We start from the raw sequence: 14,442 nt of genomic DNA, 5'->3' as shown, positions 1-14,442 counted from the left end.
GAAGCCTTCCTTTCTCACAGTTCAGTGGCCCTTGGGACACGAAAATAAATGATTTTCTTAGTCCATCTGGAATGTTATTTGGGTGGGTGTAGAGACTTTTTTGACAGAATTCAATAAATCCACTCCCTGTTCTTTTTGCTGCCCATCACAATTTTTGACCCAAGTTGTAGCTGACGGATAAATGCCCACATGCAAACACAAAAGTGATTCGTTATGGCTTAATTACAATACCAACATTATTAGCAACACCTACTGCAAAGTATATCATTGGGTTCTGAGAGCCCGACATCATTAAGGACATCAGAAGCAATTAAAAATGAATAGGCTAAAGTTTTACTATTACAACTGATTGCAAAGCAAAATAATCACCAATTTTTTTAAGCAAAAATAAAATATTGTGAATGATGGAAATCTGAAATAAAAACAGAAAATACTGGTGAAATTCCACAGGTCTGGCAGCATCTGTGGAGAGAGAAACAGAGTTAATAAGTTAACAGAGTTCAAAATCACCCTTCTTTGGAATTGAGGAGGGAAGTGAGAAAGTAATGTGTTTTACTTTGGAGATACAAGTGGTCAGGAGAAGTGGAACAGAACAACAAGAAAACCAGACACTGCTGGATGGTGGGAGGGGGAAGTCAAGAGAAATAATATGGAGAACAGAGTTCATGGATTGAATCTGTTGAACTTACTGTTGAGTACATAGGCTGTGAAGTGCCCAAATGGAAATGAGATGCTGTTTTGACAGTTTGTATTAAACTTCACTGGAACATTATATCAGATTTGGGACAGAAATATGAGCATTCATGCTCAGTTAAGAGGAAAAGGTGTTTTTCGATATTTTACTGTTCTCCTCTTCTGTCCATAACAGAGATGGGTTTTTAATTTCTTTTCTTATTTTCTTTTCCCATTTGAAAATAAATGGCAGTGTGTTTACCCAAACCTTGTTTGCCAAGTCCAATTTAAAAATAATTCACATCAATTTTTAAAAGAATTTAAAACAAGTAGGTTTATGAATGTGGAAGTGGCACACAACACATATTCACACAAACACGAGTCCAAAGAAAGAACGTAAGAAAAAGGAAAGAAATGACAAATTACTTAAAATCAATGATGCTGGCATTATTGAAATAGTGTCCAGAAATCTCATTGGTTTCACTTGGCTGTGTGAAGGGTTCCCTTTCACAGGAGCTCAGATGTAGTTAAATTGCAGGTGAAGATGCAACAGTTGTAAACAGGGAAGTGGTTCACTTTGCAGGTGAAAACAAAAGAGAATTCTATTCAGAAATCAGATCTTTGGGAAAGATTGAAATCAGAGGCAGGCAGTAGCTCAGATTAGACCTGTTTATCATGTGTTCTGTTCTGGTGTTACAATCAGATAGATGAAAGCAGTCAAAGCTGTGTCATTAAAGCTGTTCTCAACTCAACATTTTCAATGATGACTGTCATTTCACGTTGAGCCACTTTAGTACAAAGTGGAATTGATCGAAGATCATCATGAAAACCAGTTATGTTCTGTAGCAAATATCTGTCTGGTTGTTATCACCATCTCTAACAATGTATTTCAATTTATTTTATTTGTTCTGACCTGGCTGGTGTAAACATCTTATCTATGTGTTTTATGTGTTAGCTTGGCTGGAATACATGCAGGGAGTCTGACATTTCAGGAGGATAATGAAAACTACTGTTCCCTGGTTACCACAGATAAAAATTTTCCAGAAATGATAATCAACTGGCATTATGTGATCATGGTAGCCATGTTGTCAGTCAAGCAAAGTGATCATTTCACCAAAAAGAAGTTTAAAAAGATAATTTTCTATTTAAATTCAGATTATTCTCTTTCTGGGTATTAACAGAGCAAGCTGGTGTATGAAAATGGCAAGCGACTGGAAGGTAGTGGATGTGTTCAATACACTGAAAGACAAATAGGGAGAGTGTTGCCAATTCTATCGTCCCATAATTGCATCAACATATAGCCTTTTACATCCTCTCTCCTTCTCTTCAACACTGCAGTGATTTAATTCTACATCTTTATGGGCAGCATGGTGGCTCAATGATTAGCACTGCTGCCCTACAGCGCCAGGGACCCAGGTTTGATTCCAGCCTCAGGCGACTGGCTGTGTGGAGTTTGCACATCCGTGTTTGCATGGATTTGTTCTGGTTTCCTCCCACAATCCAAAGATGTCCAGTTCGGTGAATTGGCCATGCTAAATCACCCATAGTGTTCAGATATGTGTAGGTTAGGTGCATTAGTCAGGGGTAAATGTACAGTAAAAGGTAAGGGAATGGGTCTAGATGGTTTACGTTTTGAAGGATCGGTGTGGACTTGTTGGGCCGAATGGCCTGTTTCTGCATTGTAGGAATTCTATGATTTTTCAAGCAGTTCTATTGCATTTGCTGCTCACAATGAAGTCTTCTGTATACTGGGGAGTCCAAATACCAACTGGTGACTGCTTTGCGAAACACCTTCACTCAGTCCACAGGCATGACTCTGATTTTTCAGAAACTCAAAACAAAATACCCTGACCTTCCGGTGCCATTTTATTGCACCATCTCATGCTTACATTTCTTTCTTCGGTCTGTTGCAGTGTTCAGCAGAATGAAGCCTTACACAAGCTGGAGGGACATCATTCTGTTTAAAATTTAGGTACTACACTGTCTTTTGGGCACAACATTGAGTTCAACAAAGTCAGACCATGAATGTTTCACTTCATTTTGACTCCCCTACCTCACCATCCCTGCTCCCCATGTCTTTTTTTTTGTTTTTTTGTTTCAGCAGAGCTGACCTATTTCTGTCATTAACATTTATTATTAATGCCTCCTCTGATCCTACCTCACTCCTCTACAGATATTACTACCCTTCGCCTTTTGTCCTGTAACATCAGTGATCTCTAATCTCACTCATCCTCTATTCTGTTTGACTTTCTCTTTTGTTCAACTTATTCTTCATCATCTTTATCTACAGTATAAAATCCATCTCTTATTCTTATTTCTCTTCAGTTCTGAAGAAGTTATATCAGATGCGATACATTAATTCTCTTTCGCTCTTCACAAATGCTGCTAGAGTTGCTGAGTTTCTCCAGCAGATCCTGCTTTGATTACTATTTATTTATATATCTTTGGTCAATTATAATGACAATATAGTAAGGGCTATTACAGTTTTCCTTTCTCCAACTTTTACCATGTGCTCCAATACAATGTTAAAGGTGCAGATCTGCGCTTGAACTATGCAAATAGATTGATTCAGATTAGGCAAAGTGGGCCATTAGTTCCATTTCAGAAACAACCTTAAGTGTCAGCAGTAGAATCTTGACCACATGATGCTGCTGTTGTAATTAAAAACATACAAGTTCCATTAGCTTACTGTTTAATGTCTCTATGAGCTTTGAAATAGCTTGAGACTGATCATTTAGCAATGAATTCAGGACATATTCTATTACCTAATGAAATTCTTTGAAGTTTGAAATCGCACCGCTAATATATCCAAACTACATTACATTATGATTAGAAAGAAAGCTTTTCATTAAGATTCATAACAAATAGAATTGTTGATCCCAATGAGATTCACTTCAGAGACATATTTCTTATGAGAGAGTACAAGTTGCAGACCTGAAAACTTTGGTTAGATTGGAGACAATCACTACAAATATATTTTCATCTGTAAAATATTCATACTTTCTAACAAGTGAACACTGAAATTATAATCCTTCAGCTGGAGGAGAGAACTGTTGATTTTAACATTCTGCCTGCCAAAATTTGAAAGTTATTGAAAGCTTTTCCTATTTTTTGATAATTAGTGTTTATATAAGCCTGCATGACCCATCAACCAATACAACCTGGTGTTCTATTGGGTGAAGAGTAAAAAGTGAGGTCTGCAGATGCTGGAGATCAGAGCTGAAAATGTGTTGCTGGTTAAAGCGCAGCAGGTCAGGCAGCATCCGAGGATCAGCCCTTCCTGATGAAGGGCTTGTGCCCGAAATGTCGAATTTCCTGTTCTTTGGATGCTGCCTGACCTGCTGCGCTTTAACCAGCAACACATTTTCAGTTCTATTGGGTGAAGACTGGTCTACAGATTTCTTTTCAGTTTATCCTGGTCAAAAAGAAGAGGATCAATCTAACATGATATTTGTCGTGGTTGTGTTCCTCCAGGATTCCCAAGAATGGGCTGCAGCTGGTTTTTGTTTTCCATCTTTTCCCCACTATTCCTTTCCCCTCATTTCACAGCGTCAAACTTCAGCTGAATGCTCGTTCCATGGGATGCGATACTGGATGGCTTCTTTATGCATTTTTTGGGCTGAAAGCCCAGGCCCATAAAAAGATTATGACAGCAGAAGTATCTGTTTTGATAACTGGCATGTAGTAACTTTCCACCGAGGCATGTCTGAAAAGCTGGAAAATTTCCTAACACAACCTTGTTTGCAAAAGTCTGGCCCAGAGGCACTCTTCTTACTCCTTACCCAGACTTCAGTGCAACTGCTTTTCAAAGCACACTGGAAGTGGGGTTGGCACAGAAAGAGCAGCATGAGTATTTCTGACAGAGTATTAAGAGGAGTGGATCTCCTTTTTGTTCGAGTGAAACACTGCCCAACTAGTTTACATGGTTGTTGGGTAGCATTTTCCTCTTTCCTCAATGCATACTTATGTTTTTACGTGGCCATTGAAAGCAGCATAGTTTCCCCTTTACTCTCATTTAACTTTGGAATCATTCCCCTATTCTGTTCTGTGTTGCATATTGACATGTTTCTTTCTGCTTCCATTTAATTAAAGCTGTTATTTTCCTCTGCTTTGGTCCCATTTTGAGCTTCAATCCAATATTATTTGGAGGGATTTAATGGTATAATTGGAAGTTTTTGATTTTGCCAAACTATGCAAGTAATTCATAGAATCCCTACAGTGTGGAAACAGGCCATTTGGCCCAACATGTACACACCAACCGTCCAAAGAGTATAACACCCAGGTCCATTCTCCTAGCCTATTCCTCTACATTTCCTAGCCTACACATCCATGAACAATTTAGCACAGCCAATTCACCTTACCTGCACATCTTCGTGATCGTGGAAGGAAACCGGAGCACCCGGAGGAAACGCGTGCAGACACAGGGAGAATGTGGAAACTCCACACATACAGTCGTCTGAGGCTGGAATCGAACCCAGGTCCCTAGTGCTGTGAGGCAACAATGCTAACCACTGAGCCACCGTGCCACCCCATCAATCCTGCCCACTGTGACCAACACACCTAGAGCAGCAGCACCGAGGAGCTGGGGAATATATTGAGGGGTTGAGCCAAATGCAATTTCTAGAAATAAGATTGATGTTTGTTTCTGAACACAGACGAAGGAATGATAGCCACTATGTCCTGATTTCTCATTTGGGCAATCTGTTCCCTTGCTAAGAATTTTGATATGTTTTCTATACATAGCTATATATGCAATTGCATAAAGAAAATCCCAGATAAACTTTTCATTTCTTTGGCTACTACTGCTGAAGGCAAGTTGCTTGGCCAAAGACTACATGAATCAATTTGTTTCCAGCTACTCCCTGTTACTCTTAGATTTTTCCAACATAGAAACAGCTGACTGTTTCCTGTGCTTCCATTCGGTTCACACGTTACATTGTTCACTTTCCCTTGCTCTTTGGATTTTCAGCCAGACATCTGACTCCTTCCAGGGTCCAGCAACATCGTTAACCCTTGGACTGAGTGCTTTCACGTTTGAACTTTTTGAGAATGTGTGGATTTTTTACATTCAGACATAGATATTTGGGGTTATTTTGCTTGTTTGTATCAGAAAACCATATTACTTCAATACATTATCTTCTAATGTCACTCTGTGAAGCTTAGAGAAGAAAGGCATCTATATGTCAACTTGCCTTTTATGCCTTTATTATGAATTATATTGAATATAACGTTTACTGCAAATTCTAGAAGATGTTACTGTAAAATATTGGTTATCTTCACCATGTTAAAAGTAAACCTTTGATAAATAATCAAAATTTCCAAAGCAAACTTAACGTAAAGGTATCAGAATCCTCAGTTGTCCCATGCTAAGTGAAATAAATGTTACTGACTGTACTTTACTGTCAATCAGATCACTTACTCAATATTCCGTAGGTTGATTTTCTGATTGGTCCTTGCATTGGTGACGGTGATGTAGATATGCAGCGCAGTCAGCTGGAGCATTACATCATCTGCTAGATCCCCACTGAATCGTTCTTTCATCACATCACTACAGCTCTATAAAAGGAAAACAATGATTCTTGACGTTAAACATTAAAATATTAAACAGAACTGAGCTTCACAGATTTATACATTCTTCAAGTTCCCAATTTTTGTGTAATATGGAAATGTAAAGTTGAAGCCACAATCAGAACGGTCATGATCTTACTGAATGTAGTTGCAGGCTGAGGGGTAAAAAGGCTTGCACATGCTTATATGATTATTCCTGTTCTTGTTACTGAAATGTTGATTCTTCCTGGTTGTGTTATGGTACCTTTCCCAAGTAAACATTTCTTAAAGATGAATCTGGACAGTGAGTCTTGCCTGGCTGTCTGTCAGGAGAAGGCATCTCAGTCCTATCTGGGTTCACAAATGCACACCCCAGCTGTAAATGAACAATAATGAACAAAAATGTGGGCGGCACGGTGGCACAGTGGTTAGCACTGCTGCCTCATGGCGCCTGAGACCCGGGTTCAATTCCCGACTCAGGCGACAGACTGTATGGAGTTTGCACGTTCTCCCCGTGTCTGCGTAGGTTTCCTCCGGGTGCTCCGGTTTCCTCCCACAGTCCAAAGATGTGCGGGTCAGGTGAATTGGCCATGCTAAATTGCCCGTAGTGTTAGGTAAGGGGTAAATGTAGGGGTATGGGTGGGTTGCGCTTCGGCGGGTCGGTGTGGACTTGTTGGGCCGAAGGGCCTGTTTCCACACTGTAAGTAATCTTATCTAAAATAGGAGAAGGAACTTGAGCATGTTTTCCATCACTAACCTATGATGTTGAGGTGAGGCTTAGCAAATTATATCACTGATGCAGCTGAAGTTGCCCAACTCAGCACAGTACAGTTTAAACTTGGGAGATTTTCTTCTTGCAAGATCTGCTATGACATCAAAGCACACATTTCTCAATTCACATCATTGAAGGACCATTACAATGGGCCTTTTATACCAATCATTATAAATTATATGTATTCAGAACATATTCTCCTGTGTGAGTATATTTGGTATGATTGACATCAGGAATATGCTATTTGTCATATGGTCACTGAGGTGCTTTTCTCTCAATGCTTACCGTAGCCAAATACTTAAGCTCACCACTTCCTGGCTCCCTTTAATGATCTATTTAAGTGTTGATTGCTCTGATAGTGAGGGGTAATCCTGAAGTCTTCTTTTCCAAGGAGCTGTCTGGAAATTACCAGTAGTTGTTTACAGCCTGCTGCTTTGTTGAGAATGAAGCTGAACTCTTAATATCACATGCACCTTGGGGCACAGGGTTCATTCCTATCTGTCTGTTTTTGGCTGTGCTTAAGCTTCTAGATACCACTGTCTAAGATCACAATGAATGCTGCCACGTGTTTGACAGTCGATCAGACGGTACTATTTGTGGATTGGTTACCTTTGCATGACTCACTTTTTAAGCCGTGAAAATTTGAGTTAGGTGCATTGATACTGTCTAGCACATTTCAAGACAGAATGAATGACCTTTGGTTAGAAAATCTACTAAGGTTAAAAATAATCAATTATGGTACAATTGTGGAACAATTTCAGAACCTTTATGTTTTAGCATTTAGATGGGAAAACAGAAACATATTTATTCTGAAGCACATCTGCAAAAATTATCCTAAAATCATTATTTAAGAAATCGTAATCATTAAGATAGCAAATAACACAATATTAATACATTAGCTTTCAAATGCTAATACCATACAGCATTAATTTCAAGAGATTTCCAGGCAAGATGTGCCTAAGTAGGATAAAGATTTCCCTTTCATAGCAAAATTTACTCTACCATTCAAATATCAATTAACAAGTAGTAATTTCCAAAATTAGAAAGCTAGGTATGCTGTAAGTATGGTGCCAGTTCACTCAATTGGGTAGATTAAATCGCATAATGTTGACAGTGTGCATTCAATTCCTGATCCAGCTGCAGTGGTTATAAGGTCTTTACTCTCTTTCTGACAGTGAAGAAAATGGCAAACCATCACAAATAAAAGAAAATTGCCACCACCACAATGTGATTCAGGATGAAGTGCCAAGGACCTGCCTTTACACAGACTACACATAAATGCTTCTAATGTAGACCAATCTCCTAGAAATTCTTCTTATTGTATAAGTTGGATCGGTCAGGTTTGGAAGAGATGCGTCTTTATATTGATGCAATTGTCACAACGTTATAAAAGGTAGAATGGTGATTGCTTCTTTGAAAATTATACTCTATAATTAGTTACTTTGGATAAGTAATTCTTAAGACATTTGAGAAATAATTACTTTATAAGAGGATAGGAGATACTGATGTGGTGAAGATGAGTGAACTTATCAACGTAGTTTATCTGTTCAGTGTTTTGTCTGCAGGGAGTTATAAACTGGATGTTATATTTATGTAAAGCTGGAAAGATGGTTAACTCCATGTAGAAGCTGAGTGTGGCAGTTAATGAATTGATTATTCACAAATTCAATACACACTGTCAAAATATTACATATTCTGAGTGCAGATGTCCCAGTCGATGGAGCACGAACAGATAATTTGAAAATGCAGCCCTCATGCAGTCTCATTGTGACTATCTGCTTATAACCACTGAAGTGTGATACATTAAGGTGAACAGATTTCTTCTCTTTGTACAGCCATCTCCAGATAGCTATTAAATATACCCAAGCCAGAGAGTACAATCTCTTCCAAACTAGTATTCAAGCAAATAAATGTGACCTTTCAGATCAGAATGTCATATAAGTGAACAACTTCGGTTTCTTGCTGTCACTGTTTTAATGCCATGGACCATGTGTCAGAAGTTATTATCAAAACTAAATGTAGACCAGGACCTCTATCTTATCAATACTCCTTAAAATTTTGCTGCAAACCATTGTGTTCTGTGGATAGAATTCTTGCCAAAGCAGGAATTTCTACCTGCAATATGCAATACTGATATTATTCAAAGCAGAAATAACATTCGGGAAAAAGGGTGAAAAAGAGGAATGAATTAGCAGCATCAGCAATGTATGTTATCACAGCGCAAACACACAGCGATGTTCTAGGGCACCCACGTCAATGAGTTATGGAAGTAAGAGTTGGAATGGGAATCACATTCAACTTGAACTCTTCACTATGCTTCACCCTTTACAGAACCCTGGAGCATCGGAGGCTGAGGGTTGAGAATCAAATACACTCATCAAATAAATGAAAAAAATCTGCAAATGCTGAAAATCTGAAAGAAAAATAGAAAATGCTGGCTAAAAACTTGTAGCTTTGTTAGCATAGCGTCATAGAGTCATAGAGATGTACAAATTGGAAACAGACCCTTCAGTCCAATTTGTCCTTATAGAGGTTTATAAAATTGTGAGGGGCATGGATAGGATAAATAGACAAAGTATTTTCCCTGGGATGGGCGAGTCCAGAACTAGAGGGTATAGATTTAGGGTGAGAGGGAAAAGATATAAAAGAGACCTAAGAGGGAACTTTTTCACATAGAGGGTGGGACATGTATGGAATGAACTGCCAGAGGAAATGGTGGAGGCTGGTACAATTGCAACATTTAAAAGGTATCTGGATGGGTATATGAATAGGAAGGGTTGAGAGGGACATGGACCAGCTGCTGGCAGGTGGCACTAGATTGGGTTGGAATATCTGGTTGGCATGGACAGGTTGGACCAAAGGGTCTGTTTCCATGCTGTACATCTCTTTGACTCTATGACGCTATGCTAACAAACCTACAAGTTTTTAGCCAGCATTTTCTATTTTTACTTCAGATTTTCAGCATTTGCAGATTTTTTTCATTTACTTGAGGAGTGCCTTTGATTCTCAATTTGGAATTTGCTCACATTTTCTGTTTTTATACGTATATCAACTTTTAGCTTGGATTTACTTCAGACATCCCTCAATCTTGGGGAAGTGGTGGTGTTGAAAATAAAATAAGAGGTCATCCATCAAAATCCTGTCCCAAAAATAATTACCGTAACTTGCCCCCTCTACCCCACTGAACTGCCTGCTGGCTGCTGTATTTAAATAAAACAGGAAGGTTCAGTCAAGAATTCTTAGGATTTCCTTAAATTTACATACACATACCATGTCATAAAACTATTGTAACTAAAGCGTTAGTGAATCTGATTCTGTATAATAGCCTTCCTGAGCAGAAGAATTCAGGGAGGTGAACACAGTGTGCAATTCTGCAATGCTGTTATAGTTGGGAGAACATGTACAACTTTCTGCCATCTTTGGGGAATTTACAAAAAGAAAGAACATCACCTTCTTCTAAGTAGTTGTATTCCCTCAAGTGTGGAATGCTATTCATGTTACATCCGAGGGGATAATGGATCATTTTAAAGCTTTATAAACTTCCTTCCTGAAAAGGTTTCATTCCCTTAATATTCAGGTACTGAGAGATGCAAACCATCCCAATCTGTCTCTTAATATAAAGTCCTTTGGAAGTAGTCAAAATAAGTTTATTTTCAGACAAGCAAGTTTATCTACATGGCTCAAAATAGCAAAGTGATGGTGATACTAAATTGGTTTCAATTTTGGTTTTAGAAACTAGGAAGAGAGACTATAAAATTGCTTAATTGTCCCTTGGGCAGTAGTAGCATGGGACAGATGGTCAGGATTCTGAAGTCCTATTTCCAGTACCTGACAGTTATGGTGAGTCTTGTGTTGTGGTACAGAAAGAATTCTCAGAATTGTGTTGGATTGCCACATTAGAAATAATTTGGTCAGTACAAAGTGAATGGGCCATCCAAGTACAGATGGGAAAGAGGGTGAAGCAACTGCTCACGACAAACAGTGCCGGGGAAGATGTGGGTTTGACATCTCACTGTCTGCATCAAGCAGGAGACTAAGGTTAAGCTCTTCAACAAGAATGTTGGGCGGAGTATTATTGGGGTCTGATCGATATGGTGAGATTTGTGTCAGAATCAGGCAAGAATTCGAGGGAGGCCCATTTCAACGTTAGATCCATCTTTATGCTTTTAATGAGAAGTGAGTATCTTGCCAGGGAGCAGCAAGTTGTCAATTAAGGGGTATTATTATTTGTTAAACACTTTGTTGACAGCCCAAATCACCTCATCAATATTTAGCTGTCAAGGTTAACAAAAACACCAACAAGCTATACACTGAGAAAACAAACTATGGAAACCAGAGTGTGTACATGGTGGATTCAGCTCACTACGTACTCTAAGTAACCACTATCTTGCTTATGCCAAACAGCATCTCAGGGCACAATCCATGGTCATCAGTACACACTGTCCACAGACATTGGCATCTACATTTGCCAGCCCTCATGACTGTCATGGCATCCTTTTGATTTTCTGGCAGGCTGCTTATGAGGCACAGATTTACATTGCAGGGCAACTTGCACTGAAAGGCTGCAGCAGGGACACTTTGTACACACAGATACGCACCTAGCTAAAGATGGGACCAGACGAGATCTTGGGCTGCCTGCTTAGCCTCATAGAGTTCACTCACTTAGTGCCTGAAGACAGTATATGTGCTTGCATTGCCTTGCTGTACCATGTCATGCATGTGTTGACACGCCAGGCAGCATCAGGAGAAGTCAACATTTCGGGTATAACCTTTCTTCAGGACCTTCTGATGCTGCCTTGACTACTCTGTTCTTGCAGCCTCCTGCCTGCCTCCTTTGGGATGCAGCATCTGCAGTTTGTTTTGTCTCATGCCATGCCTGTTAGCATGTTGGCACTTCAGCCAAGCTAAAGGCTATCACTTCTGCAGGAACGAAGTGTTCTTTAACACAGACAGGTTGCTTGTTATGCTTGTCAGTGGGGATCGGTCCAGTAGTTATGGTGGAGGGGGGTACATCTTAATGAATAGTACATCAAGACATCAATGAAACATCTACTGCAGTCGCCAGTTTATTATGGGACAAACATAAAACTCATTTATTCTGCCAAGGGGTATGTTAGAAACTGGTGGGGGCTTGTCCTTAGTCCATTCAAGGCATGGTTGGGGGCCCTAGCACTGTCAATCATGGGCATGGTCCACATACAGTGCAGTCGACTACTTGGGATACTCAGATTCAGGGGATCTGGCTGGTTGAAGCTCAAGGAGTGCAGAGTAATCAGTCTTGAAGTGCCACATCAGCAGCCAGGGGAATTGCATATTCTCAGTCAGGGAGCTGCAAAGATGTTGATCATTTCGGAGGGTGCAAGGTGGAGGGTGGTGGGGGGGCCTATTGGGTCAATGGTGGGATTGTTGAAAAATGCTGCTGGTATGTCATGATATTGCCAGTGATGGGCAACACCAGCTTGCTGAAGCTTGTCCAGCTGCAAAGTGGTCGTTCAGCGATGGCATGGGCACAAGGGCTGACGGCCTTTTGTGCAATTATGTGCTAAGCAGTCAGTTGGCTGGGGAACGAAGCACAGTAAAATGTTCCACAGTAATTACACCTTAGTTAGAATTGGGGTCTGGGGAACCAGCACTGGATCCATGCTGAAATTAAAGATGACAGCTATCCTCAGTCAGACTGACAATTAATGACCATTGCTGAGACTCCAGTTCCAGTGGGAAGCTGTCTCAATAGTTGGGCACCCTTTATATAAGATAAGTAGGATCAAGGAATCCTGGAGCCAGATACACATGCTGCTGTGTTCGACAGGGGCTGTATAACAGAGGAAGGAAGGTTGTGAAGAACAAGCATTGCTGTTGCCACATGGGACTCCTTTGTCAGCCTTAGTGCACTGGTAAGGGATGGCAACAACACCCCAGGAAACAGCTGGGAGGTTGCCAGGTTTTATCAAGAAGTCTCCCCATTTAGGGGATGAAATGATCCTTAATTGGCCACTTAAAAATCTCAACTGGACTCCTCAGAGCAGCCAGTGTGCCAACTTGCTCACCTTTGCAAAATGGACTAACAGCAGAAGGATGTAAGGCAATTACTTCCATTTTGCCATTTTGCCAGCCTATCTGTCTTCCAGCCGATAACTTATGTGTCTGAAGATTCTGCTGCCATTTTAACAAATTTAGAGCTGCAATGGCAAATCTCAGAGACAACTTTTGGATTTCCACACTTTACCATCCATCTCCACTTGCCATCTTTAAATAACAGTGAGTAAAATGAACGCTAACAGAATATTGTGGTTCTTTATCTTTGCCACTGTCTTTTAAAATAATCCACTATTATAGTTCTGTTGTTCTTAAATCTTTATGTCTCTTCATCTCTATTTCATCTCTGTTTTGTCATTTGTAAAGAACCTGTATGAACTGTATCATTTTGCTTCATATTCCTTAACTTTATCAAGATGGAGTCCGTCTTTGTGCAACAGAGTAAAATATCCTTATGTTCTGGTGCTTTGATAGAACTATTTAATAATACTTCTGCATTCATCTATTTGTTTCAGTTCTATCACTCTTTTGAGTCTTGTTTTCATTATTTCCTATTTGTCCGCTCCTCTGCACATGAAATAGTATAAAATTAGATTCTCAGGAATCTTGCCAAGTTTATCATTTGAGGAAAAGTTAGAAACCGGAGAAACCTTTCTTTGGGAAATTAAATGGCTAGATTTATTTTTTAATAGATAAGGGTTATAGAAGGGTTATATGTGAATTCAGAGCATTCTTCTCACCAAAGCTTTCTTACTTAAGAATGCATGTCTGCAGTCTACAATTTCACTCATACCTGTAACCTCTGAACTCCCAATCCCTAACTGTGCTTACCTGTGCGTAGAGATAGTCAAATGCCACAGGATCTCTCCTCAGCAGGTCCACTGGGTCCTTTGGAAAGAAGGTGATTCTGAGGATACATTTCATGGTGTGAAAGTGACTGCGCTGCACAACCTAAAGGAGAGCCACAACAGTAACTGATGTGCATTTGAGTCTCAATAGAAATGTTAAAGTCAAACAATTCACACTTAGTATTCAAAGCAAGGTAGCCAATTCACAAAATTGCTATTTGAAATATTATTCATAAATACATGGAATATGATTTGTATTAGATTATGTCAATTTAGTCTGTTTATGCTTTGTAGGTGTATAATAACAAGCATATTGAAGTTTGGCTCCAGCATTAGAATAGCTATTATAGGATGGTGATTTTAATTATTCACATATTGTGTTTCCACCACTATCACATAGGGTCCTTATGGTGATGATTTAAACATCCCCTGTCAGTGCTGACTGTAAGCATCCTACAGGAAATACTGTAGGTACAACTGATTTCAATTGACCAGAAACTTGCTCATAACTTAGCCAAATTTGCACAAATTTGGGACAACTATGCACAAAAAGGTAAAAACTGTGGC

General features: G+C 39.6%; 1 protein-coding gene across 1 annotated transcript in view; it reads right to left on the bottom strand.

The window, feature by feature from the left end:
• The window catches only part of frmpd3 (FERM and PDZ domain containing 3), a 216,096-nt gene that overhangs the window by 88,707 nt on the left and 112,947 nt on the right, over positions 1–14,442 (bottom strand). The window contains exons 7-8 of the mRNA XM_060831992.1: positions 13,859–13,978; positions 6,092–6,228 (exon numbers count right to left, since the gene is read on the bottom strand). Coding sequence (XP_060687975.1) covers positions 6,092–6,228; positions 13,859–13,978 — 257 coding nt within the window. The remainder of the gene's footprint in view (positions 1–6,091; positions 6,229–13,858; positions 13,979–14,442) is intronic.

The sequence above is a fragment of the Hemiscyllium ocellatum genome, chromosome 11 (genome assembly GCF_020745735.1).
Source record: "Hemiscyllium ocellatum isolate sHemOce1 chromosome 11, sHemOce1.pat.X.cur, whole genome shotgun sequence".
NCBI classification, from domain to species: Eukaryota; Metazoa; Chordata; class Chondrichthyes; order Orectolobiformes; family Hemiscylliidae; genus Hemiscyllium; species Hemiscyllium ocellatum.
This window is presented reverse-complemented; position numbering and strand designations above follow the sequence as displayed.